Source organism: Agelaius tricolor, unplaced genomic scaffold (genome assembly GCF_023055355.1).
Source record: "Agelaius tricolor isolate 1412-34295 unplaced genomic scaffold, bAgeTri1.0.p SCAF_2, whole genome shotgun sequence".
NCBI lineage: Eukaryota > Metazoa > Chordata > Aves > Passeriformes > Icteridae > Agelaius > Agelaius tricolor.
Window position 1 is genome coordinate 43541167 of NW_027269262.1, and position 22115 is coordinate 43563281.

A 22115-nucleotide genomic window follows, 5' to 3' on the forward strand; every position below is an offset into this window, starting at 1 on the left:
TTACTCCACACACTGCCTGTGAGCTGACTGTACCTCCTTAGAGGAAGCTTAGGCTCTGGTGATAGGGTTCCTTTTATCAGACTCATTAGGCACATGGAATTACTCTCTGTGGCTGGTTTTTCTTAGCTTTCCTGAGCATTTTCATATATCTAAGTCTAGAGTTCTTTACTTCTCAAATATACTTGTATCAGATTCTATTAGCACATTACATAATATTTGAGTATCTGAATAATTGCCATTATTCATAAAACAAAAGTCGGATGTCTACATGGCTCAACACTTGTCATTTGAACCCCCCAAATACATAGTTTTAATTTTTTTCATTAAAAGACCCCTTATACTTTCCTGTGAGTCATGTTCACGTTTGCAATTATTTTTCTCTGCAAGAAGGATATGAAAATACTTTCTTTTAGAAAGCATAGGAAAGCAAAATATGCTTAAGTAATTATAAGAGGAAAAAAAAATCCCAAAACAAACATTCAAACAAAACTTCCAAGAGCAAAATCTAGGACTCTTTACATTTGAGGTGAGACTGGATAAGGTCCTTCACCAGGAGGAAGGGCTGAGGTCCTTCACCCAGTGTGAAGTTACCTAAAGCACTGCCCCCAGGAAGAGGATGTGCAGTCTAAACTTCCATCATTTAAGTGCGAGGCATTGCAATACATTGCCAAAAGTGAAACACATTTTTACCTGTATTGATAACAACATTAATAACTTTATATTTTACAGCATCGCTATTCCAACCCCGCCTGTGAGGTTCATTCAGCACACGCACAGGGACACACGAGCTGGGCCTTGAAGCGGTCCCTTTAAACCCACAGCATTTTCTAACCAGCACCGTATTTTAAAGGGTAAAAAGCTTTCCAGAAAAGTCAAATACATTCCAGCCACCGGAGATCTATTTTTTTTCCAGGCGACAATTTTCTTGCGGACCTAAATGTGCTGCTGAAAGGGGAGGGGGAAGGGGGGGAGAAGAAGGAGGGCCGGAAAGTGAACAGATTAGAGAAAACCGCTCCCCAATCAAGAAAAAACCCTGTTAACAACAAAAATTTAAACGAAAAAAAAAGTGAAGAAAGAAAAAATTGTTAGCACCCCTCTCCAAAACCAACACGAAAAGAAGCGTTAGGGAAAACCGGCGAAGTTTTCAGCGCAGAAGGGGAGCCGGCGCGGTGGCAGGACGGTCCCGGCGGAGGGGCGCGCAGGCAGGGGCGGGGGCGGAGGAGGCGCGGAGCGGGGCGGGGCGGGGCGCACCGCGGGCAATTCCCTGGCGCGGTGCGGGGCGCTCCCGGGTGCCGCCGGCTGGGCCCGCGCCGTCGGGCGAGCGGGGGAGGGCGGTGGGGGGAGCCCCGGAGGGGCGGGCGTGTGCGTGCTCTGGGCCGGGGGTGCGGCGCGGCGCTGCTTGCATGGGCTGCCGCCGGGATGCGGCGGGAGGCGTGAGGCGGCGCGGCTGAGGCGAGGAGGGGACGGGCGATGCTCCGCCGCCGCGGCGGCTCCGCTCACGGGCGGCCCTAGGAGCGGCGGTGGCGCGCAGAGAGGGACGGCTCTCCGGCCGGCCGGCCGGCTGCGACCCCCGTCCGCCGCGATGGCCAGCGAGGTGGTGTGCGGGCTCACCTTCCGGCTGCTCCTGCCCGTGTGCTTGACTGCCGGTACGTCCCTCCGTCCCTCCCTCCTTCCGTGGGTCTCCGGGAGGGTGCGCGTCCCGGGGCCGTGGGATCGCCGTCGCTGCCGGCTTGGGGGATGCTCCGCTCTCCTTCCTCGTGGCATCTTCCCCGTTCCGCTGTTTCTCCAAGAAACTTTAAACTTCGTAACTCGCCCCTAATTTCTTATATGTTTGCCGTTGTTATTAATTTTTGTCGCCGTTGCGGTCCGCGAGGGGTTGCGGGGCTCCCACGTGTGGTGGGTACTCGCGGCCGCCGCACCGGCGTGCGGGGCTCCGCGGCTTTTCGCTCGGAACAGCTGCCGCTGCTTTCCCGAGTCCCGCCTCGTCCCGCATCCTCGGGCAAGGCGTGGGAGAGAGGAGGATTCAGGGTTTGCCCTGCAGGCAGTGTTAGGGTTTCGGGGGTACTTTGTAAAGGGAAGAGTGAGCGTCTTTCAGAAGGAGCAGTTCCCAAATTTACAGAGGTTTCCAGGAGGTAGATTTTCCTTACTTTGAGAGAGAGAAATTTCAGTCTATTAAAGCCCGTTACTTAGCGGGCGGCCATCCAAGAAACTAATTATTTTTGGATGGAGAACTGTGGTGTCCAGCAATGGGTGAATATGTTAATATTAATCAGTGCTCTCCGCACAATTCGGAAAAAGTCTGCAGAAGTTCCGATGCCCGTTAGATCGCAGGACCACGGGCTGGCCTCGAAAGCCGCGGTTGCGGAGGGCAGCTCGGCCGGGGCTGGTGCCCGCCGGGGCGGTGCAGGGCTGTGGGGCGGGAGATGGGGAAGGGAGCCAGGAATGGCACGGCGCGGAGAGAAACCCGTCCATGGTCAGCCCGACGTGGCGCATCCTCCGCGGGCGGCGGAGCGGTGCCGGCCGTACCTTGCGGGGCAGCCGCAGGGCCCCCGGGCTGGTCCCGGGCCGCCGCTGGCCCCTTCCCGGCCGCACGGAGCGGGCGCCGAGCCGGGGCTGCCGGGAGCGACTCCCACCCTCCCTGCGGCCTCGCCGTCCTTGTAGGACCGCGCTGCCCAGCGGCCCCCGAAACACGCATCCTTCCCGGGGCTTTGCCCTTGACTAACCCCGTGGTGGCCCGGCCAGCGCCTCTCTATTTCCGCATTTCTCCCTCCACTCTGCCCGGGAGCTGCCCGACACTGTTCCAGGTGCCCTCTCCTGCCTCCGACTTCTCCTCCGGGAAGGAGGACGCGGGTCCCATCCTCAGCCCCGCTGGAGGCATGCGGGACCCAGGGCGCTCCCTGGTGCCTCGCGGTGTGCAGCCCTCCGGCCTGGCAGTGAAAATGCACTTTTCCCCGTCGCTTTGCCTGAGGCCGTGTGTGTGGTGGGTGTTGTTAGCTCGGTTGTATGAGGGATGAGAGGGAGGCAGCTTTTCAGACCAGCAGCCGCTTTCTGCTCCTTCTAGAGCCTGCGGCCTCCCCGCAGGTGCAGCCCTAGGCTTGGGTGGCCAGCACTGGTGCTGGGAAGGGCACAGTTCCACTGATCCATGGCAGCAGATGAGGGGATTTAAGGCTGTCCCTGTGCACCAGGTGTCTGTGCCGTGGTGGCCGGTGTGCAGGAACGCTGTGTGCAGAGGAGCTGGATGGTAATGCATGGGGGCAGGCGGTGGGGTGCTCTCAAAGCCGAGGGCTGGGGATGTCAGACAGGTCTTTCAAGGCCAGTGTTAGTCACAGAGCTAACTCCCTGTTTGGAATCAGCCAGGCCCCGTGCTTTCTTTAAATTTATGAAGGATCTTTGAAGTATGAGGATGAATTTACTGGAAAGACCTGTGGGTCAAAGAAATGAATTAGGTGAATTTTTTTTAGTATTATTCTCATTATATAATAGGTTGCTGTGCTATTAAAATAGGAGGGGCATCATTCTGTCAAATGCTCAGACTCCTTCTGTATCAAAACAAGTTCAGATAAAGTGGTTTTGCTGTCCATATTCCCGATATTTAGTAATGCAGAAGTACTTTCGCATTGCAGTAATACTTCCACAGATGAGAACTGATGTTGTCATGAATTGCTTATGCTCATAAATCTTACGAATCGAAAGATAAAACCTGAACGAGGGACTTTCCGTTCTCACTATGAAAAAGAACTCCCACTGTGGAACTTTTGGGTTTGGACCTAGTGATCTTGTACAGCTGGATTTGAGAGAGGAATTAGTAAGTGGACAAACAGCTTTTCTCTTACCTTAGTTTACTGTGTCTGTAGGTGTTATTTTTTCCCCCTTTACAAACTCTTAGCAGAGCCCTCACTAGGAGGAAAATCACAGTTCAGCTGTCTTCACTCTTGCACTTACCTTGTGTCTGCACCTGAGTTATCCCTGAGCCAGTGCTCTCTTCCTTTTCAAAGCATCAAGGAAGTGTTTCATGGGCTTCTGGAAAAGGCTTTTTAGAGTGATGGTTTTTGTGTGACTTACGGTGAGGTTACATCCGCAGCTGAAAAGCTGCTGCAAGGGCTCACTCAGAGATTGATGCTCTTGTGTCTCCTGCCCCTGTCTGGGCAGTGAATGTGTCTGGCACTGCCAAAAGGATGGAAATGCAGAGTTCTTTTGGTTCAGAATCCATTGTGTATGATTTTAATAAGCTCAGTTACTACAGTTTCTTATCATGGTATAATTTTTTTTTTTTTTTAAGACTAGAAAGTAATGAGGTTGGAGAGCCCTGACCAGGTATGTGGAGGGCAGTGGCAGCTGTGGCAAATCATTAAAACTAACACATCTGCTAAGCTGAAAATGGATTCTTTAAATACTGTTAAAATGGTTAATGCTTTAAGTCTTAATACCTGAAATACTTTAAGTTTACATACTTTTAAAATAAATACTAATGCTAGTTTGCATTTATGAAAAAATATGAGTTTGCTGGGATGAAATACTTTCCAGGCACTGATCAGTACCACATATCTGAGAAAAAACCACAATTGCTTGTAAGAATTTTTAAGATCAGATCTGTAGCACTGAAGTCTAATCTTGTGCAGGTAAGCCTCCATTTAAAGCTCAAGAATGACGGGTCTTGAGTGTCTGATAAAGACAGGAAACTTAACACACACAAAATAGAAGGCTTTGGAGATTGAAAAGCTTATTGTGGGCTTATGATTTCAAGGTTGATCCTGTCATGTTATTTTCATGATAAAAATCTTATGTTCAGTCCAATGTGATCCTAGAGTTGAGATAGTAACTTAGAGTAATGTGAAACTTATTGCAAATAAAGTAGTGTGTTTGGTAATAAGACTGAGAGAGTTGGGTACTGTATTGGATTTTTTTTTTCAGTGTGATTACTACAATGTGATATTTTTTCTCTACTGTAGTAGTACAATGCTGAAAAAACAAGTAACAAATTAGAGGAGAGGGAGCTTTTGGCACTGGTGCTGAAAAGTGGGCTTTATGCATTTTGTCTTTTAAAGCTTGAGCCTTGCTGTGAATCTGTCTTCTTTTGTTCCTCATATGTACTTGAAAAATGCAAGAAGTGATTTTTCGTGTTGAAGTAAGGCATCAGAGCAATCTTTTGGTAATTGCTTTCTTTGGTTTACAGAGACTTGAACCACAAAGCTGGCTTAATAACAGTTTTTAATTATACTGCTTCTAATTGTTTTTGTTCACACACAATTCATTAGTTTTCTCTTAAGCCCAATATGGTTATTTTGAAATGGGGTGCTGGGGAAAAAATGCTTAGGACATTTTTCCAGAGGATGGCTTTCTCTGGGTTTTGACTGATGCTGTTGGATTGTGTGTTATCAGCAAATGGGCTTCAGTGAGGTAGTTTCCTGGGCCAAGTGCTTCCCAGAAGTTACACTTGCTTTCTGAACTCTTGAATTTTGACCCAGATGAACTCAGAGTTGTAGAAGCTTCTAGAAAGTTAAGAGTTTTCTGAGGGGTTGAGTGCAGGTATCAGTGTTTTGAAAGCAATGGCAGATAAAAATAAAATACTTCAGAGTTTTTTTGATGACAGAGTTCAGATATTATTTGGAAATATTCACAACTGTCTTTGAGCCAAATGCTTAAACTCCTGGTAAATAACAGGAATTATTTTTCTTCATTTTATTTCTTTTATTTCTCCTTTCAGCAACCAGTACTCATGAAAATGATACTGAATGAATCAGAATTAGCATCTCTTCAAGATATGAACAATATGTTGCAGAGAACATTTCTTAAATCATTACAGTATTTTCAAAAGTACATATATTCACCTGCCGGAAGTGCTTCAGTGGGAGTGAGGTCTGTGTTCTGCCTTGGAAGGAAAAGGTAGATTCCATGATGCTTGGGTGATATTTATCCCCAAATTAACAAATATTGATGAGACTTTTGAGGGGGAAATACCTGAATTACTACATTACCAGGTATTAAAATGCTTCTTAAATTGCATGTTTAAAGTGTATTTCAGAATCCGATAGCTCCCTGTATGTTTTGCTGCTCTGAATTACTGCTACTCGTGTCTGCTATAGAGAGAATAAATTGGGCACCTGTAATACTGAGGCAAGCCTGTGGAGGCAGTGAACCATGCTGTGCTTGGATTATTATTTATTTTGTGCTTTTCGTTGATTTCACTGGAGGTGGCTGTTCAAGAAACGATCATAGAATACAATATTTTGTTGCAGTTTTCAGGTGACTGAATGATTTTTATCTGCCTCCCTCTGCAGGTGATGCCATGGTGATGACATAGCAAGTTGTGATGCAAGACTGTTCAGACTAGAGGGCAGTTTGTGTAGAGGCATTGCATGTGACAGTGTAAACATACATATCAAAAAGCTTTAATATATTTTTAAAATTGAAATAAACTTTCTGTAGATGGGGAAAGTCATGCTTATTATGTTTTAAAACTGGTCAATTACTGAAAAGAAGGCAAAAATCAGACTGGTGGGGTTTTTTGTCATAATGGTGACATCGGGGAATATTTATTATGATGAACCAAGAGAATGCTAGGGACCAGCATGATAAAAATTCACATAGATTTCCCATTGCGTTCTAAAACTCTGTGTTGTCCCAGAACACTCATAAAAGTATTAGTCACAGCAAGAGAAAGTCTAGGAACAATTAGTGGGTAGCATGCTGGAAAAAAAGTTAACTTGGATGTCAGTTTGCACAAGAGATTCTAAACCAGCTAAAATGGAAGCTTTCCTTTGTCATGCAAATGATTTAATTTATTTTACCTGGCTTCTTTGATTACAGGAAGTTTTGCCTTGTTCAATGGGAGCAGGTGAAAGGTGTCAAGCAGGAGCAAAATATCCACAGCCTTGCAAGAGCAACATTTTCCAGGCTTGTAGGCACAGGGTTAGATGTTCTTGTGCACAAAATGATGTTGCAATCTCTGTAGCTTCCACCTAGGGTCAATTAAAATCCAGAGGAAAGAATTTTTTGGGAGAGTGGGGAAGCAGCAGTCTGCTGCAAGTGCAGTGCTCCCTCTCTCTGGTGTAACAGCCATCTCGGATTGGCTGTCTTTGCTTCTTCCCTAGCACTCAGGCTGAAAAACCACTTAAAGATGAATTCCACCATAAAATAGGAATAAAACTTGTCTCCATAGGTTCTTACCTTCTCTACTTACTTATCCTAACCATTCTGTTAAGTGATTTGAATCCACTTAATTACTAAGATGAGCAAAAACCAGAACCTATAAGTGTGCAAGGGTTAGGGCTGACCTGGTGGGTAGCTTGTTCCAGAGATAGTGTTGAACATGGAAATGGAAATCAGTGGGAGACAGCTGCCTGGTGAGAGTTACTTGAAGAAAGTGGACAGTTTGCCTGGTGACTGTCAGAACTGGAAAGCACCTGAATCCTTTATTTGTTGTACTGGAGTTCATGGAAATCATGTCATGCATGAAATTCCCAGTCTTCTAAATTGCAGGTCCAACACTGAGCTGTATTTTGTTTTTTCATTCCTTTTTTTTTTCTTTCTAATCAGAGCAGTCAAATCAAAACAGGAAATGACAGACCTGTGTGTATTTGGTGATAACTCATTTTTTGGTGGATGTTTCTGATACAGATCAGGGAAGAGAATGATACAATTATTGCACCTGTATGTATGTAGCTATGGTGCTTTTTCATTTCAGGTATTTGCTAAAGTCCAAAACTGCAGGAAACAGCAACTGATATACAATAGGCAGGGGGATGGAGTTCAACAGTTTTAACCTCTTAAGCACAAAAATAATTTCATGTTACATCTTCAACAATATTTTTGTTGAAGTAGCAGAGTTGTAAATGCTAGCACAAGCCGAACAACTTCAGAGTGGCTGGTGTTGCTAAAAGAACTCATGCAAGGAAGTATCATGCGAAGGATTGTATCTGAAAGGGACACCAAATTATGTCCTCCTTCAGAACAGTAAAATCTTTCCTGCAAGTGTGTAAAGCTGAGTATTTACACTCCACATTTTCTTCTCTACAGTTTTTTCACCTTGAAATGATAATCATTGTGAAGCTGTGGTGTCCTTTTTTGAGGATAATGTTTGGTTTGAGGAACAACAGTAACTACTTTCATGTGTTAGACTGTAGCACTCTGAAAAACAGACTGTTTAGTTTCCATTGTGAAGAATGAAATTAGCAAGTTCTAATTAGTGAAAAGTCTGTGTAGTCAGCAGATTGTTTTAGCCTTTCCAATATCTTCAGGTAGTTCTAAAGATACTCTGAGTATGAATTGCTAGTAAGAGGCTGTATAATTTTTTTCCCTGTCCTGCAGTGGATTGATCAATTTGTAACTAAATCAGTCCAGATTTGTTTTTTAGGGTAAAAGTTTTCTGTAGCATTACTTTAGTGGTGACCACAGATCTTCATTCTGTCATTTTGACAGGTCTCTGAAGCAGGTCGGAAGCTGGTAGTGTGTGGATAAGAAGTTTTCAGAATGAGTGAGGGAGTCTTCTCATTCTTTTAGAGAATGAGAGAAACTGGTATACTGGGAGTTATTTTGTCAGATAAATCAGCTGTTTTGATATGTTTGTTAGAAGTATATCCTTTGATGCATTATGTTCAGGATGTGGTTGTATTAATGCATTTCTCTTTTCCTGAGGGTCTTACCTGTCTATTTCCTATATTGAGTAGGCAGTTGTAAAACCTGAATGTCACATTAAGGTTGCTATTATGTATTTTAATTTCTTTTATATCATTAATTCTGAGCTGCAGTGTTAGCTTTGATAATATCCTGGGGCAATGAATTCCATGGGTGGATTCCACCATGAATAAAAAGAAGTACTTTAAAATTAATTTTGAGTTTGTTGCCTTAGTAAATAATCCTTTGGATGGGAGAAAGTATGTATAATCACTTAAATCAACAACAGTGTAATGTTCTATTTACTCTAGCACTTTGGAATAACATTTGCAAGCATAAAATCAACCATTAAGATTAACTGTAGAAATTAACAACTCTGAGTTTCCTATCAATTGTCCAGTTCTGAAGAGAAAGGGATGAGGATTATGTAATTCTGCCTTCTCCATAAAAAAGGAGTTTCAGGAAAGGATACCTTTCCAGCTTGTATAGACAGCACAGTGTAGCTCTTCTCTGAATTCATTCAGGCAGTCTTTGGTTTGGAAGGTGTTTTATAAAAGTAAAACTTAAATGACAGTGTGTTTGTGAGTGATACACTAATCACTCCCTTTTGGGCAAAATATTCTAAAGCCTGGGACTCCAGACATTGCAGACTCTGTCTACTGTTTCCAAGCCACTAATTAGTTAATATAGCTTGACAGAACCAAATGTTAAAACTGAAGTACCAAGGGGTATTCAAGTCGGGATCAGTTCTGTCCCTTGATCTGAAGTTGCATAGATGACTGGAAAAGATTTCCTGAACGGTTCAGGTGGTGTGTTCTGGACTCCTGTTGTGCTGCAGCATGCCAAACACTGTGTGGTTAGAGATGCTAAACAAGAACAAGTGCTGTCTTTTTCCTAGTTGTGCTAATGCCACTCAATAAACAGTATGTTGATTTTTTTTTTTTAAAGATGTACTATTAAAGAAATTAGCTTCTAGTAAATTTGAGGAACACTAAACTCCTTTTGCTAGCCGTCATGTATTTCAGGTTGCATGTATACATTATTTTTAGTTTAGCTTTTTTAAATGCAATGTGGGTTGCAAAGACTCGGAAAGGAATTATCAGTGAAACATACTGGGTAGCCAGTGTAACCCCCCCCCCCTTTTGCAGTTTGATAGTAGGCCTTTATCCAAATTAATAAATCTCCAGCTGTGAAAGGTGGTGATGATTACAGCATTAGGCATCTCTGATGATGTTGATTTACTTGTCAAGGAAATCTAGCAAACAAGTACAGTGACACTCTGAATTTCATTTTATTACATTCTCATATATTGGGAAATATCTGGAACATGCAAAATGATTGCACAGAGGCTCCATCTGTTTTTGTTGTGCTTTTTTTTCCTAGTTATATTTGTGGCTTTTTACTACACCTCTCAGAATCGCAGTTTCCTGGTCACTGAGAATAGATTTTCATGAGCCAAAGGAAAGTGAGGGAAACTTGTCTCCACAAATCCTGGTGTATGTAGAAAACTTTTACAACATTAGATCGTGTTGTCATCTGTGACAATATTGTCAAATACTGTCAAAACAGTATTCAAAAGCATGTTTCAATTTGTTGCTCCTTCAGTCCATGCTTAGAATTAAAAAACCCTACCCTATTACATTCCTTAACACTGTGTTCTTTTGACACAATTACATACTTAAATACACTTCTACTAAACAACAAGTTAAAAACTACATGTTTTAACCCTTCAAAACTTTGTCAGAGACCAGACTTTCTGGTGCATGTGTTTTGAAGGGCTTTTCCAGTTGCAAGCACAGAATTGTAATTATTTTCTTTGGTTTTGCATGAGTCATTGACACCATCAACATTTTCTTTGAGGGCAGTAATTGTCTATTTCTCTATAGAAAGTCATAGAGAAATACTTGTGCTTTTTTTGAATGCTAAATAATGAAATTGTTTTTTTCAGGTTGTAGTGTTGTTGGCCAAAGAAATTCTGTTGTGATAACTGTATCATCAGCTAGAAAAGCTGTGTAGTCATTTTGATTCTTCTCCTTCGTCCTCCTCCTTCTTTCTTGTCATGTTATGTCTTTGACATGTTATTTAACATGTCAAATAACTGTAATTTGGAGAATAAAGATCTGTGAAGTATGACCCAAATCATCTTGTTTGTTAGCTAAATACGGGGCATATGTATTTGCAGTATAGTGCTAAGTAAGCAAAACCCACCACTTCCATAGCTTATTTTCTCAAAATTGAAAGGAAATCAATAACCAGCTTTTAAAAAATTTGCTTTAAACAAAGTTTCTTTGCTATGTTCTTAAAGCATCTGGTAAAGATAATCAAGTTTATGACTTTCTTCTGTCATTTCAGAGTATAATTGGGCAACACCCCCCAACACACCAGTGCGACACTGTGTCTATTTGTGAAAATAAGTTTCAACTGGAATCTCTATAGTTCATGGTTTTCACTATGCTTATTCTTATTAACCTGTATATAGACTTTGTTGTCATGTGTAGAGTTTTACTTGTTAGCCATTTGTTTTTATTGAACTGAGTGACTGAACTCCACTATGATGCTGTTGATGTACATAAACATGGCCTGTTTCTTGTGGCTTTTCATTGCCATCTGCATGTAAAGCTTCACAGTTGCTTGAAGATCTTGACAAATATTTTTCTTGCTAATTTGCTGAAAGCATAAGTAAGCATACTCATTTTATGTGTGTTTAAAAAAAGATCCTTGCAGTTTATCATACTACAGTGATTTTAGGAATAAATTGTTTAGAGATACAATAACTTCATGTGAAATAAGCCACTATCAAATTTGGGAGCCTCAATAAGCCTCTCCTGATGCCTACATTTTTGTCATAGCATGCAGATAGACTGAGGTGTACAAGACAATCCCACTGTGCTGTTTGGAGGGTAGAAATCAGGGCTGAACTAATAATTTAAGTTCACCCCTCCCTTTGCAGAAGTTCACATTAAAACAGACAAAAGAGGCAGTACCAAAAATCTTGTTTCCTACAACTTGGCTGCTGGGTGAGCCATACTGGCAGCAGTAAGGAAATGGCAGAAGGTCCAAGTGGTCATTAGTGTGCCCCAGAGGATGAAGCTGTTGGTTGGAGTTGCTAGAATTGCAGAACAAGAGTATCAGGTTATTTCCTGCCTGTATTTACTGTTACTGTATTTGGGGGAGTTCCGTTTGCTTCTTCCCCCTGTGGAGTTTGCTCTTTCCTGTTGCTCTTGGAATGGAATAGCAGTAAGATTGCTCCAGTGCTACACAATATTGCAGACTGGAAGGAACAAGGATGTCCCATTACCAGAGTATCCTGCCTGCATAATTAATGCGTGTTAGTTGTCCTCAAAATACTCAGAAATGAAAATATAGTAGTTGTTTAAAAAAAAAGACAACAGCATAAAGAATGAGCAAGCCAAGTCACCAGATTAAGCCTCTGTTTTGTGGAGAAAGAATAATGTTCTTCTGCAGGGTGAGAAATTCCACAAATGTGTGGTTTGGGTTTCTTATGCCTTCTTTTGCAGCAGTTGAGGTTGGCCACACCCCTACCAGCCCCTGCCCCAGGTTTCTGGGGTGATTATGGGAGGGGCATTTATCAGTCTTTCTGTTTCCCTCCTCACAGCATCCCAGGCTGGAAGGCACCTCAGGAGATCTCCTCTCAAATCTCCAGCTCAATGCAATGCTGAATTTAACTGTGATTGCTCAGGGCTTTTTCCTGTTTGGTGAAAATCTGAGAAGAGCGGTCTACAGTCTATTCCTCTACTTAGTTAATCTCACAATCATTAGGATTTAATTTCATTTGTTTTCCTTCATCTCTTATATCCCTCCAACTTCCATTTTAGCCATTGTATCTCAGGAGGCAACTTTATAAACAACCTGGCACTGTCTTTTCTATAACCTCCCCTTAGGTCAGGAGGCTGCTGTGAAGTGGCCACAAAATTGCCTTGTCTTGGAGCTGAATGAGCCTGGGTCCCTCAGCCTCCACTGTCTTTGGGATTTGGGAAAATCCTCCCCTGGATTTTTTCAAGTTTATTAACATATCTCATTTCCTGAGAGGGGCCAAAATTGCATGTGTTTTAATGATAGCTGAAGAAATCCCTTTAATGATATCCCTTCCCTTGGCTATGCTGCACTTGATACAGCCCAGGGGCTTATGTTGAATGTCCCAAGGGACACTGGGTTGGGAACTTTTTGACCTGGTTTGAGTGTAACAGAAAGTAGACATTTACCATTTTTATTGTTCCTTAAAAGAGAAAAACCAAACAAAAAGACACCCCAAAACACAACCCTGAACTTTCAAACTGTGATCAAAGCTTCACAAGTAAAACTAAATTGGTGTTTGGATATTATATCTGAACAGTCAGCATTGCTACCCAGGCAGAACTTGTTAGAATTTTTCTTCCTCATTTTTCATTTAAGGACCTAAGCATTAATTCTTTGCAGTAAATCCTAAACACTCTCTCCTCACATGAAAGTATGTTCTTCAAGATGTTCTAGTTGTGGCTTTTGAGTTTTGATCCTAAAATGTGTAGCAGCAGATCTTGGAAGTCCTCCTGGGAGGAATTGTTTCTTCAGTCTGTGTAAACTCACTGGTACCTCAAATCTCATGAAAGTGCAGATTTCCATTCTTGGTATTAAAATAGATTAATTACAGCCTCTATCTGTAGGGCATGTTTGATTTGCTGTGTTTGAGTGCATACAAAATGCACTCAAAAGCTCAGAAAAGTTGAACTTGTGTTTCTCATCTGAATGTGCTGATTATTAATGAATGTTATTCCCTAACATTGGCACCAGCATCAGTCACTGACTTGCAATGAATGGAATGATGAATTAGTACAAGACCTACAAAATTTATTCCCAATTTCAAGAGCTGTCCAAAGCTGGCGGTTCTAAGGAACTAACTAGCCAGTAAATTATTGGCATTATTTTCCCAGCAATCATGTTCACATACTTGAATATTTTTAATTAGTCAGTATTTCTTGTTATTCTGCATAACTTTGACAGCTAATTTGTTTTAAAACCACAGGAAAAAATCAGCTCTGCATGTTTCTTTATTGCATTCTTTTCTCCTACATGACCTCCATCTCATGTAGAACTGACAAATTACTTTTAGCAGTAGTTATTTTACTGTTCGGTTGCAATTTTGAAACAAGTATTTGAAAAACTGGCTTGTGTTTTGGCCATATGAAACACTTTGTGTTGATCATTCAAAGAATCTGTTGTGCTGGGTTCTATAAATCCAGCAGAATTGTCTCAATTTTTTTCCCCAGAAAACTGAAAGTTTTATTATTTATTTCTTTGACTAGTGTTCAGTTAACTGTGCTGCTTTTAGAGGGTCAGCCCACTGTATATTGGAAATTCCCTTTCCTAGACTCTTTCATTCTGCAGGAAGCATGGGAGGAGTTACAGTTTAACTATATAAAAAGTTGAACTGTTTGTGGCATACAGCATTTGATAAAAGGCAAGTTATTGATCCCAAAAGTCACATGCTGCTACTGTTTTTGTCTCTTGTTCTGCACAGGTGTGCCCTTGGGTTCCAGGTGATTAAAACATGGAAAACAATAATTGGTATAGTTGTAGCTGCCCAGGTGACTTTTCTGAGGGCTCTTTATGCTGTTGTAGTTGTGAGAAATATACTCAAGTCTACCTGTAGCTTTTCAGTCTTCTATCAAATTTGCATTTTGCATGTCATCTGTTGCTCAAACCGGTCTTTCATTGTGAGATTATCTTCTCTTCTAAATATAAGACATCGAAAAAGTAAATTTGTATCTGCAGGGAAATATCAAAATAGTATGTATTTTTAAAAATGTTTTAAAGGTACTGGTAATTTTAGCTTTAGAGTTTCATAAAAATTGTGTAACCAAAATGTTAATGTTCCTCTGATATTCTAGCAAGGAGTAGGTGTATCTCTCCTAGTATTTGAGAAATGAAAAAAAACTAGGGAAGGTGGGCCCAACTCAGAATTGTCAGACTCCATGTAATTTACTGAATCATGCTTGCTTGGAGGTATCCATCTTTTTTGCAAATCAGATTCAGGAAGTTTCCTGTTTGCATCCCATGTGTGTGCATAAGGAGTGAATCAAACATAACAGAGGTGGGGAGGATGAGCATGCTACAGAACAGCATTTTTAAAATTCGTATTACTATAAAAGGTAGCAAAGTAAGTCAAGGTAAGCATACGCTATTTTATTTTTTCTTTCAGGTAGAGAATATTGAGTAGGCTCGGTAATAAATGTATTTGTAACATTTTTTACAAGAATTGACACAGTTGTATTTTTTGGCATGTTGATAGCTAGGATTTGTTGCTTAATTGATTTAAAACCTCACATTTCAGGTCAGCTGATTCTTTCAGGCATGATGCAGATATATATTTTAAAATTTTTTTTCTTTTAAAACACCATAATGATTCCCAAGGAAGTTGTCCAAGAACAATGCTGCCAGTGCCAGAAGGTTATTTGAAAATGCCAGTGTCTGAATTCCATTAATTAGGTAACATATAATACATCATCTTCACAAAGCTGAGTAAATCAGAGGAAAATGTAACACCAAATTAGAAAGAAACTGCTGTTGGAACTTCAGATAACTAATAATCAGCTTGTCATTCTCTTCCATACTGAGGTATGTTTGTATCTGATTAGATTGTTCCTTACACTTAAAATAAGAAATAATCTGAGATTCAATCTCAAAGTCAGCAGAAGCCATCTGGTTAGTGTAAGAGCACAAATGGTGTCAATAAATTAATGATGTTGTGGGTGCGCACAAGCAGTGAAAAAGGAGACATTAAGAAAGTTTGGGCACAAAGGAAAGGAAGGAAAATGTCTTTCCTGAAGTGGTTAATCAAAACTGAAAGTGAAGATACTATTGCTGTTCACAGAACTGTTGATAGCACATTAAAGTTACTTGTTTCATGCTGGTTTTTATCAAAATCCTGGCAGAAAACGTTGCCTTTCAAAGGCTCCTTCCACAAGCAGCAACATAATTGTCTCTTCTCATGAACACGGAAAAAAGATTCCTTAGACTGTCAAAGTAGCCTTTGCTGCTAGTGGTTTTTGCTTCCTTTTTTTTCTTTCTTTTTTTTTTTTTTTTTTTTTAATTGCTGCTGTCTGAAAACCAGATTCACGTCCCTTATGGATGTTGAGTGTTCTGAGGAAAAAACCACAAACAAATTGCCTCCTCATTTAATATTGTCCTTTGCACTTTTCTTGCAAAAGGAAGCTATGCAAAGATTGCATACTTCATGGAAGCTCAGCCTGGCTTCCTGTCAGTTTTATCTTATGGTATAATTAAGCTCATTATATATTTAGATTGCTTCTAAGAGGTCATAACTAATAAGGTAGAGGCAATATAGAGTAGAATAGAATAGAATGATTTAGGTTGGAATAGACCATTATAAACCCAGCTGTTGACCTGGCACTGACACCACTAAACCATGTCCCTGAGCACCACATCATCATGCCTTTAAAATACCCCCAGGGATGGTAATTTTACCATTTTCACTTCAGTGAAAATTTCTTTTCACTGAAGAAATTTTTCCCAATATCCAAGCTAAACTTCCCCTTGTGTGACTTGTGACCATTTCCTATTGTCCTGTCACTTGTTACCTGGGAAAGGAGACTGAGGCCCATTTTGCCACAATGTCCTTTGAGGTAGATGTAGAGAGCAGCAAGGTCTCCTCAGTGTCCTTTTCTCCAGGCTGAACAGCCCCAACTCCCTCAGCTGCAACTTGTAGGACTTGTGCTCCAGACCCTTCATCATTGTCCTTCTCTAGATATGGTCCAGTGCCTCAATGTCTTTCTTGTAGTGAGGGGCCTAAAACTGAATAGAGGATTCAAAGTGTGACCTCACCTGTGCCCAGTACAGGGGGACAATTGCTGGCCTCACTATTTCTGACACAAATGACCTTGTAGTATTTGAATCTTTGTACCTTGCATTGATTTCTTGTGAATTTTGAGTGGTCAGCATCCCACAGTAATCATCTGTCGTCTTATTTTGGAAATAATGTTAGTCAAATATAGAATGGGTAGTGCTACCTGAAATATCTTATATTTAAAAATAATTATAGCAAATATGCGATATGTTGGTTTCTTTGAGTCAGAATTGCTGAAAGTGGTAGTATTAAACAATTCCATCCTAATAATTTAGATTATGATCCTGTAAGAGAAATCAGAATTTTTTCCCAGTATTTAACAGGCAGGGGAAAAAATCAGACTGAGCCCCACACACGTTTCTTAGATATATGATGGGGGTTTAACTTTTTTCAGTGCACTGAAAAATCTGAAATTGGGTTTATGACCAAAAGAAAAATAATCTGAAAAAAACTTAACTATATGAATTAGGTGTGAATATGAATCATGGTACAATGGCAATAGTTTGATTTCATTAGGTACCTGTGTAAGACACATGGGTAGGACTGAACACCATGATCACAGTTTTTGCTGACTTCCTAGTCAGTAGAAATGGAAGTATTTAGCATTCAGAAGGTCTCTGTGAAAGGATGTGCTAGAAAATCCAAAGATCCTGTGAAAGAGCTTTGAGATGAAACGAGCTAGTAAAAATCATAAAGAGAATAAAAACGTTCAGTGAGTGAGTTAAATTTACCATGGTCAAATCCAGAAAGCTGTGCAAATGGTTTGCATGGTTCAGAACACGACCAGCAGTGCTGAAAGCATCTGCTGGGTTGTGGGTCAAAGACAGCGTAGCAGCAAATCTTTTGCCAGTGTTCAGTGTCATCAGGCATAGTATCTGCCCAGACTTCCAGTGTTTGCTGAAAAACATATGTGTGGCTTAACATGTGTTTCTTTCTGAAGATCTCTCTTTTAGCAATATGTAAAGGATTTTGTCTGTTAAAAGATTGCAAAAGGTTTTTGGTTTCTTTGTTTGTTGGTTTAAATAGTGCCTGTGCAGACATCACCAGTTAAACTGACTAATTTATTGGCTAGGATGATGGTTCTCTTACAAAGCACAACATTTTGCAGCAGGAAATCTGGTTTTATCTTCTGTGCAGTAGTAATGGATTATCTTGCTGGTTATGTTGTCATCATGGCATTACTGAATTATTTAATGTTTAGTAAAGTAAATCAGATGACAAAAATATGAGAGCATAGGTGTATTTAGTTTTACTACATGAAGTGATCTGATTTGTTTTTGTGGTAAATACAAATCTGCAGCAGAAGTGTAAATTGATGATTCCATCAGAATTGGTAGATGCAGTAGTTTTATCCTGAACTATCCTTCCAGGTGAAAAAGTATGACAATCCTATCCCTGGAAGAAGACTGAGACAGCAGAATATTAAAAATTCAGGCATAGTGGTGGGAACAGATATCTTTTTATATAACTAGGAGGGTATGTGAACAAACAAAGGAGGCATTTGAAGGTATATATAAAGTAGCTGGTAGGTGAATTTAAACTCTTCTAGCAAGAGATAAACAGATTTCCCTAGCCCACAGTAAAATACTGCCCATATTTTCCAGCAAAGAAGACTGTAGTGGGTTGACACTGGCTGGATGCCAGGCAGCCACAGAAAGCTGATCTCTCACTCCCCTCCACAGCTGGACAGAGGAGAGAAAATTTAATGGAGGGTTCATGGGTCAAGATAAGGACTGGCAGAGATCACTCATCAAATGCCATCAAGGGCAAAACAGACTCAACTTAGGGATATGAAATTAATTTATTATTAACAAAATCAGAACAGGGCAAAAAGAAGTAAAATAAACCCTTAAAAACACCTTCTGCCCACCCCTGCTTTCTTCTACATCCTGCCACCAACAGTGCAGGGAGATGGGGAATAGGGGTTATGGTCACCTTATCACCTATGGCTTCTGCTCAGGGAGAGGACTCATTCCCTTGCTGCACTGAAGTCCTTCCCAGGGGAGACAGTTCTCCATGATCTTCTCTGGCCTGGCTCTATCTCATGAGCAAGAGCTCTCTGAGCTGCTGCAATGTGAGACCCTCCCATGGGCGCCAATCCCCCTCAAACTGCTGCAATCCTCTGAGGACAGGCTGCTCCAGCCTGGCAGCAGGGCCCCCCTTCCACAGCTCTGCCACAGGGTCACAGCCTCTTCCCCAGCATCCATCCATGGGCGCAGGCTCCTCCATGGGCTGTGGATGGATCTCTCCATCCCTGTGGGTCTCCATGGGCTGCAGGTGGATCTCTGCATCCTTGTGGATATCAGTGGGCTGCAGGGGCAGAGCTGCTTCACTGTGATCATCACCACATGCTGCAGGGGAATCTCAGCTCTAGGGTCTGGAGCAGCCCCTCTCCATCCTTCTTCACTGACCTTGGTACCTGCAGAGTTGTCACATGTTCTCACTCTGCTCTTCTCTGGCCACAATTACAATAGCATGACAAATTTTTTTTTTTCTTTCTTCTTAAATCTGTTCTCACAGAAGCGTTACCACTATTTATAACTGGGCCATTCTTGGCCAGCAGCATGTCTGTCTTTAGAGCCACCAGGGATTGGCTCATGCTGGACATGGTGGAAGCTTCTAGCAACTTCTCACGGGAACAACCTGTAGCCCCCCTGCTACCAAAACCAGGCTATGCAAACTCAATACACTTTCCTTTTTAGAAACCACATGTCCTCATGTGGGAGCTGGTCTGCTTCTGAGCCTGTCATTTTTCTGGAAAAGCGAGTCATGGTTTATAGGGGTTGCATTGATGTGACTCCAGAAGAATAGTAGCCTTTACTGGAAGCAAACTGAATTACAATTGAAGAAATGCAAATTGAGTGTAATAATTGGCCTGCTGAATGTCACAGGAGAGAACAATTAATGAGGAAGATGATGTAATAATGTAATTGTAGGGGAATTTAGTGTTTCAGGTCATTTTAAGCCCCAGTCTATGAAGTATTTGGAGGCAGGTAAATAAAGGCAGTTAAGCAAAGACCAGGAGAGCAGGCAAATGGAGTATGAGGGCTGGGAGTACAGAGAATAAGGGAGATGTTAGTAGGGTGGGAGATGGGGTAGGAGGTTTCCATAGAAAAGGGCAAAGAAATCACTGTCTCATTTGAGACATAGGGAAATGAGTAGATGAGTTCAAAGAGATTAATGATGTTTGGAAGAGGATAGGAAACTGAAGAAGATAGCCAACTGGGCCAGCTGGCAGAGTCATAATAAAAACATCAAATAACTCTGTCAGTAGAAAATACATTAGCTGTGGTGGCCAGCAAGAATGTGTGACTTCTAGAAATTGCAGGGAAGGAGGTGACAGGACTTCTATAAATAACTGAATTAAGGGATATAGAAATAGAGAATTAAATATTGAAAATAGAAGTGGAAATTCAGAGGAGAGACAAAGATTTTGTCAATCTTTCAGAGCACCTTTGGGAAGGTGACTAGGCACACAAGAAGAGACATCAAAAGTGACAAATATGAGGTAATGCTGAAAAGAGGGAGTGGTGAAAAATATGCATTCCAGAATGGAATTTGGTATTTTGGGCTTGGGATTTCAAGGGTTGAAGGGTATTACTGTGGAGATAGTGATCTAATTTTGTGAATATCTGCCTTTAGTGTGATTTGATGTGCTTTTCCCAGAGATGAGTGAAATTTTGGAAGGATCTGTGGTAAATACTACCTGCTGCAACTCGGCCAAGGTACAGACTCGCCTACTTTAGGAATCAACTGATTCTGGCTTGCATTAAAAAAAAAGAACAAAGTCCCCACCCAAACAAATTATTGTGCTAATGCATTTTTTGTTTCCCCCTAGAAGTTATTCCTTGTCCTTGCTTTGCTCTCCATTGTGTCCTTCTTTGGGCTTTGTGGTTCACAGATGTCTGAGATGCTCAGTTGTCTGCACTCCTGGTGCCATCCTTCTTCCTCACCCTTCCCTTGGCGTGGGATTTTCTCCATGTTGAATGGTAGACAGTGAAGAAATGGCTGTGACAGTCTAGGATTGGCTTCTTGAAATTTGACCAAACGAGTGGTGTGAGTTGCTCTGGGAGGGCTGACTTTAAAAAGCAAAGTAGAGCACCTGCCTGACTCAGACCAGCTTGTGCTTCCCACATTGGGCTGTGTGTGGTCCCTGGAGCCATCATTGTATGGAGTGGGGTGGCTCTGGGGCTGTCACCAGCAAGAATGTGGTTCCTCAGCTGACACAGGGACTCTGTGCCTGAGGCTGAGCACTTCTGGAGATAACGCGCATGGGTATCAGCTCAGCAGAGATGGGAGTTGGCTGTCCTGGAGCAGAGAGCTTCCCCTGGCTCTGCGGCCCTGGGCTCCTTGGGGATGCTGGTGTGCAGCAGAGAGAAGCTGCCTTCCTGCCAGTCCTGGGGTTGTGCTGGATGTCAGGGGCATGACAACCCCTGCCACACTCTCAGCAAAGGGATCCTGGCTCCACCAGCTCCTGTATCCTCTGTCACTGCTTGTGGATGGCCGCTGTTGAGTTATCATGGTTTGCCTCTTAGGGCAGTGGTTGTGTCCCGACCTTCAGTCTTAACTGTGTTACACAGTGAGCCCAAGGATGCAGTGTGCTCCGAATTAGGCACTCAGCCAGAGTAAAATACATTCTCCTTTTATGAGTCAGCGGCTCTGATTCATTAAAACCATGGTCAGGCAGCCTCAGTCAGCCAGTAATGGTGTTCGGTGGTTCATTTACCCAGGAGGAGTCTGCTCAGTTGTGTTTATGTTTCTGAATTATTTTATTTTTTAACTTTAGGAGAAATATGCTCTTTCTTATGCTTTCTAACACCTTTAAAAGGACAAACAATGTCATGACTGCATAGACATACTTCTTGTAAATTAACTGCATTCTTGTATTTTTCAGGAAATTTGATTTTTCTGGGGAATATTATTTAACATCTCACTGGGCTGTGACCTTGTACGAGTGCATTAAATTAAGTCTTTAAGTTTCTTCTTTCAGGACATGTAAAAAAAATTACGCGGTGTTGTCATACACCAATCTAAAGGATTCACACAAGTGTGTCTCTTCTGTGCATTGCATTATATTACTGTATTAATTTATACTTAATAAAAAGCTGTACATGCCTGAAAGTTAATTTCCTAAATTTTTTTTTAAATTTGGAAACTAATATATTGACATTTACTTTTTGTTTTTTCAGAGGGAGAAGACTTGCTTGTTTCTGGGGCCTTCTGTTTCACTTAGTTTCTATGTTGTACTATAAACATTCTTTATTAATATTTCAAAATAGCAACTTAACTTTGCCTTCTTATTTCTAGTTTGGTTTTTTTAAATTTCAATATGAACATTTTTAAGGCAAAACTTAAGGCTTTGTTTCAGTGATCTTAGGAAAGGAGAAAACCTGCAGAATTTTAAACACTTATTTGCTCTGAGTCTGTTTTTGAAAAATGGAACATGTTTATCTGGACAACTGTGAAATACTGAAATGAGATAAACTATTGCAGCTATGGCTGCAATACTCTTGGGACTCTTTAGCCTTGTCCCCGCTGGGAAGCTGACTCTTTGCTAGAAATTGTTGTGGTTTTTTTAAAGTTTTTTTTTTCTTTGTAGCTGTACTCATCTAAGAATTTTGAATGCTAGCGTGGACTGATT

The 22115-nt window shown here is 41.5% G+C and overlaps 1 protein-coding gene across 1 annotated transcript in view; it reads left to right on the forward strand.

Annotated features, from left to right (window-relative positions):
• The first annotated feature begins 1387 nt into the window (after nt 1-1387).
• Nucleotides 1388-22115, forward strand: part of PIEZO2 (piezo type mechanosensitive ion channel component 2) — a 286729-nt gene continuing 266001 nt past the window's right edge. Inside the window, exon 1 of the mRNA XM_071456986.1 lies at nt 1388-1646. Coding sequence (XP_071313087.1) covers nt 1583-1646 — 64 coding nt within the window. The 5' untranslated portion in view covers nt 1388-1582. The remainder of the gene's footprint in view (nt 1647-22115) is intronic.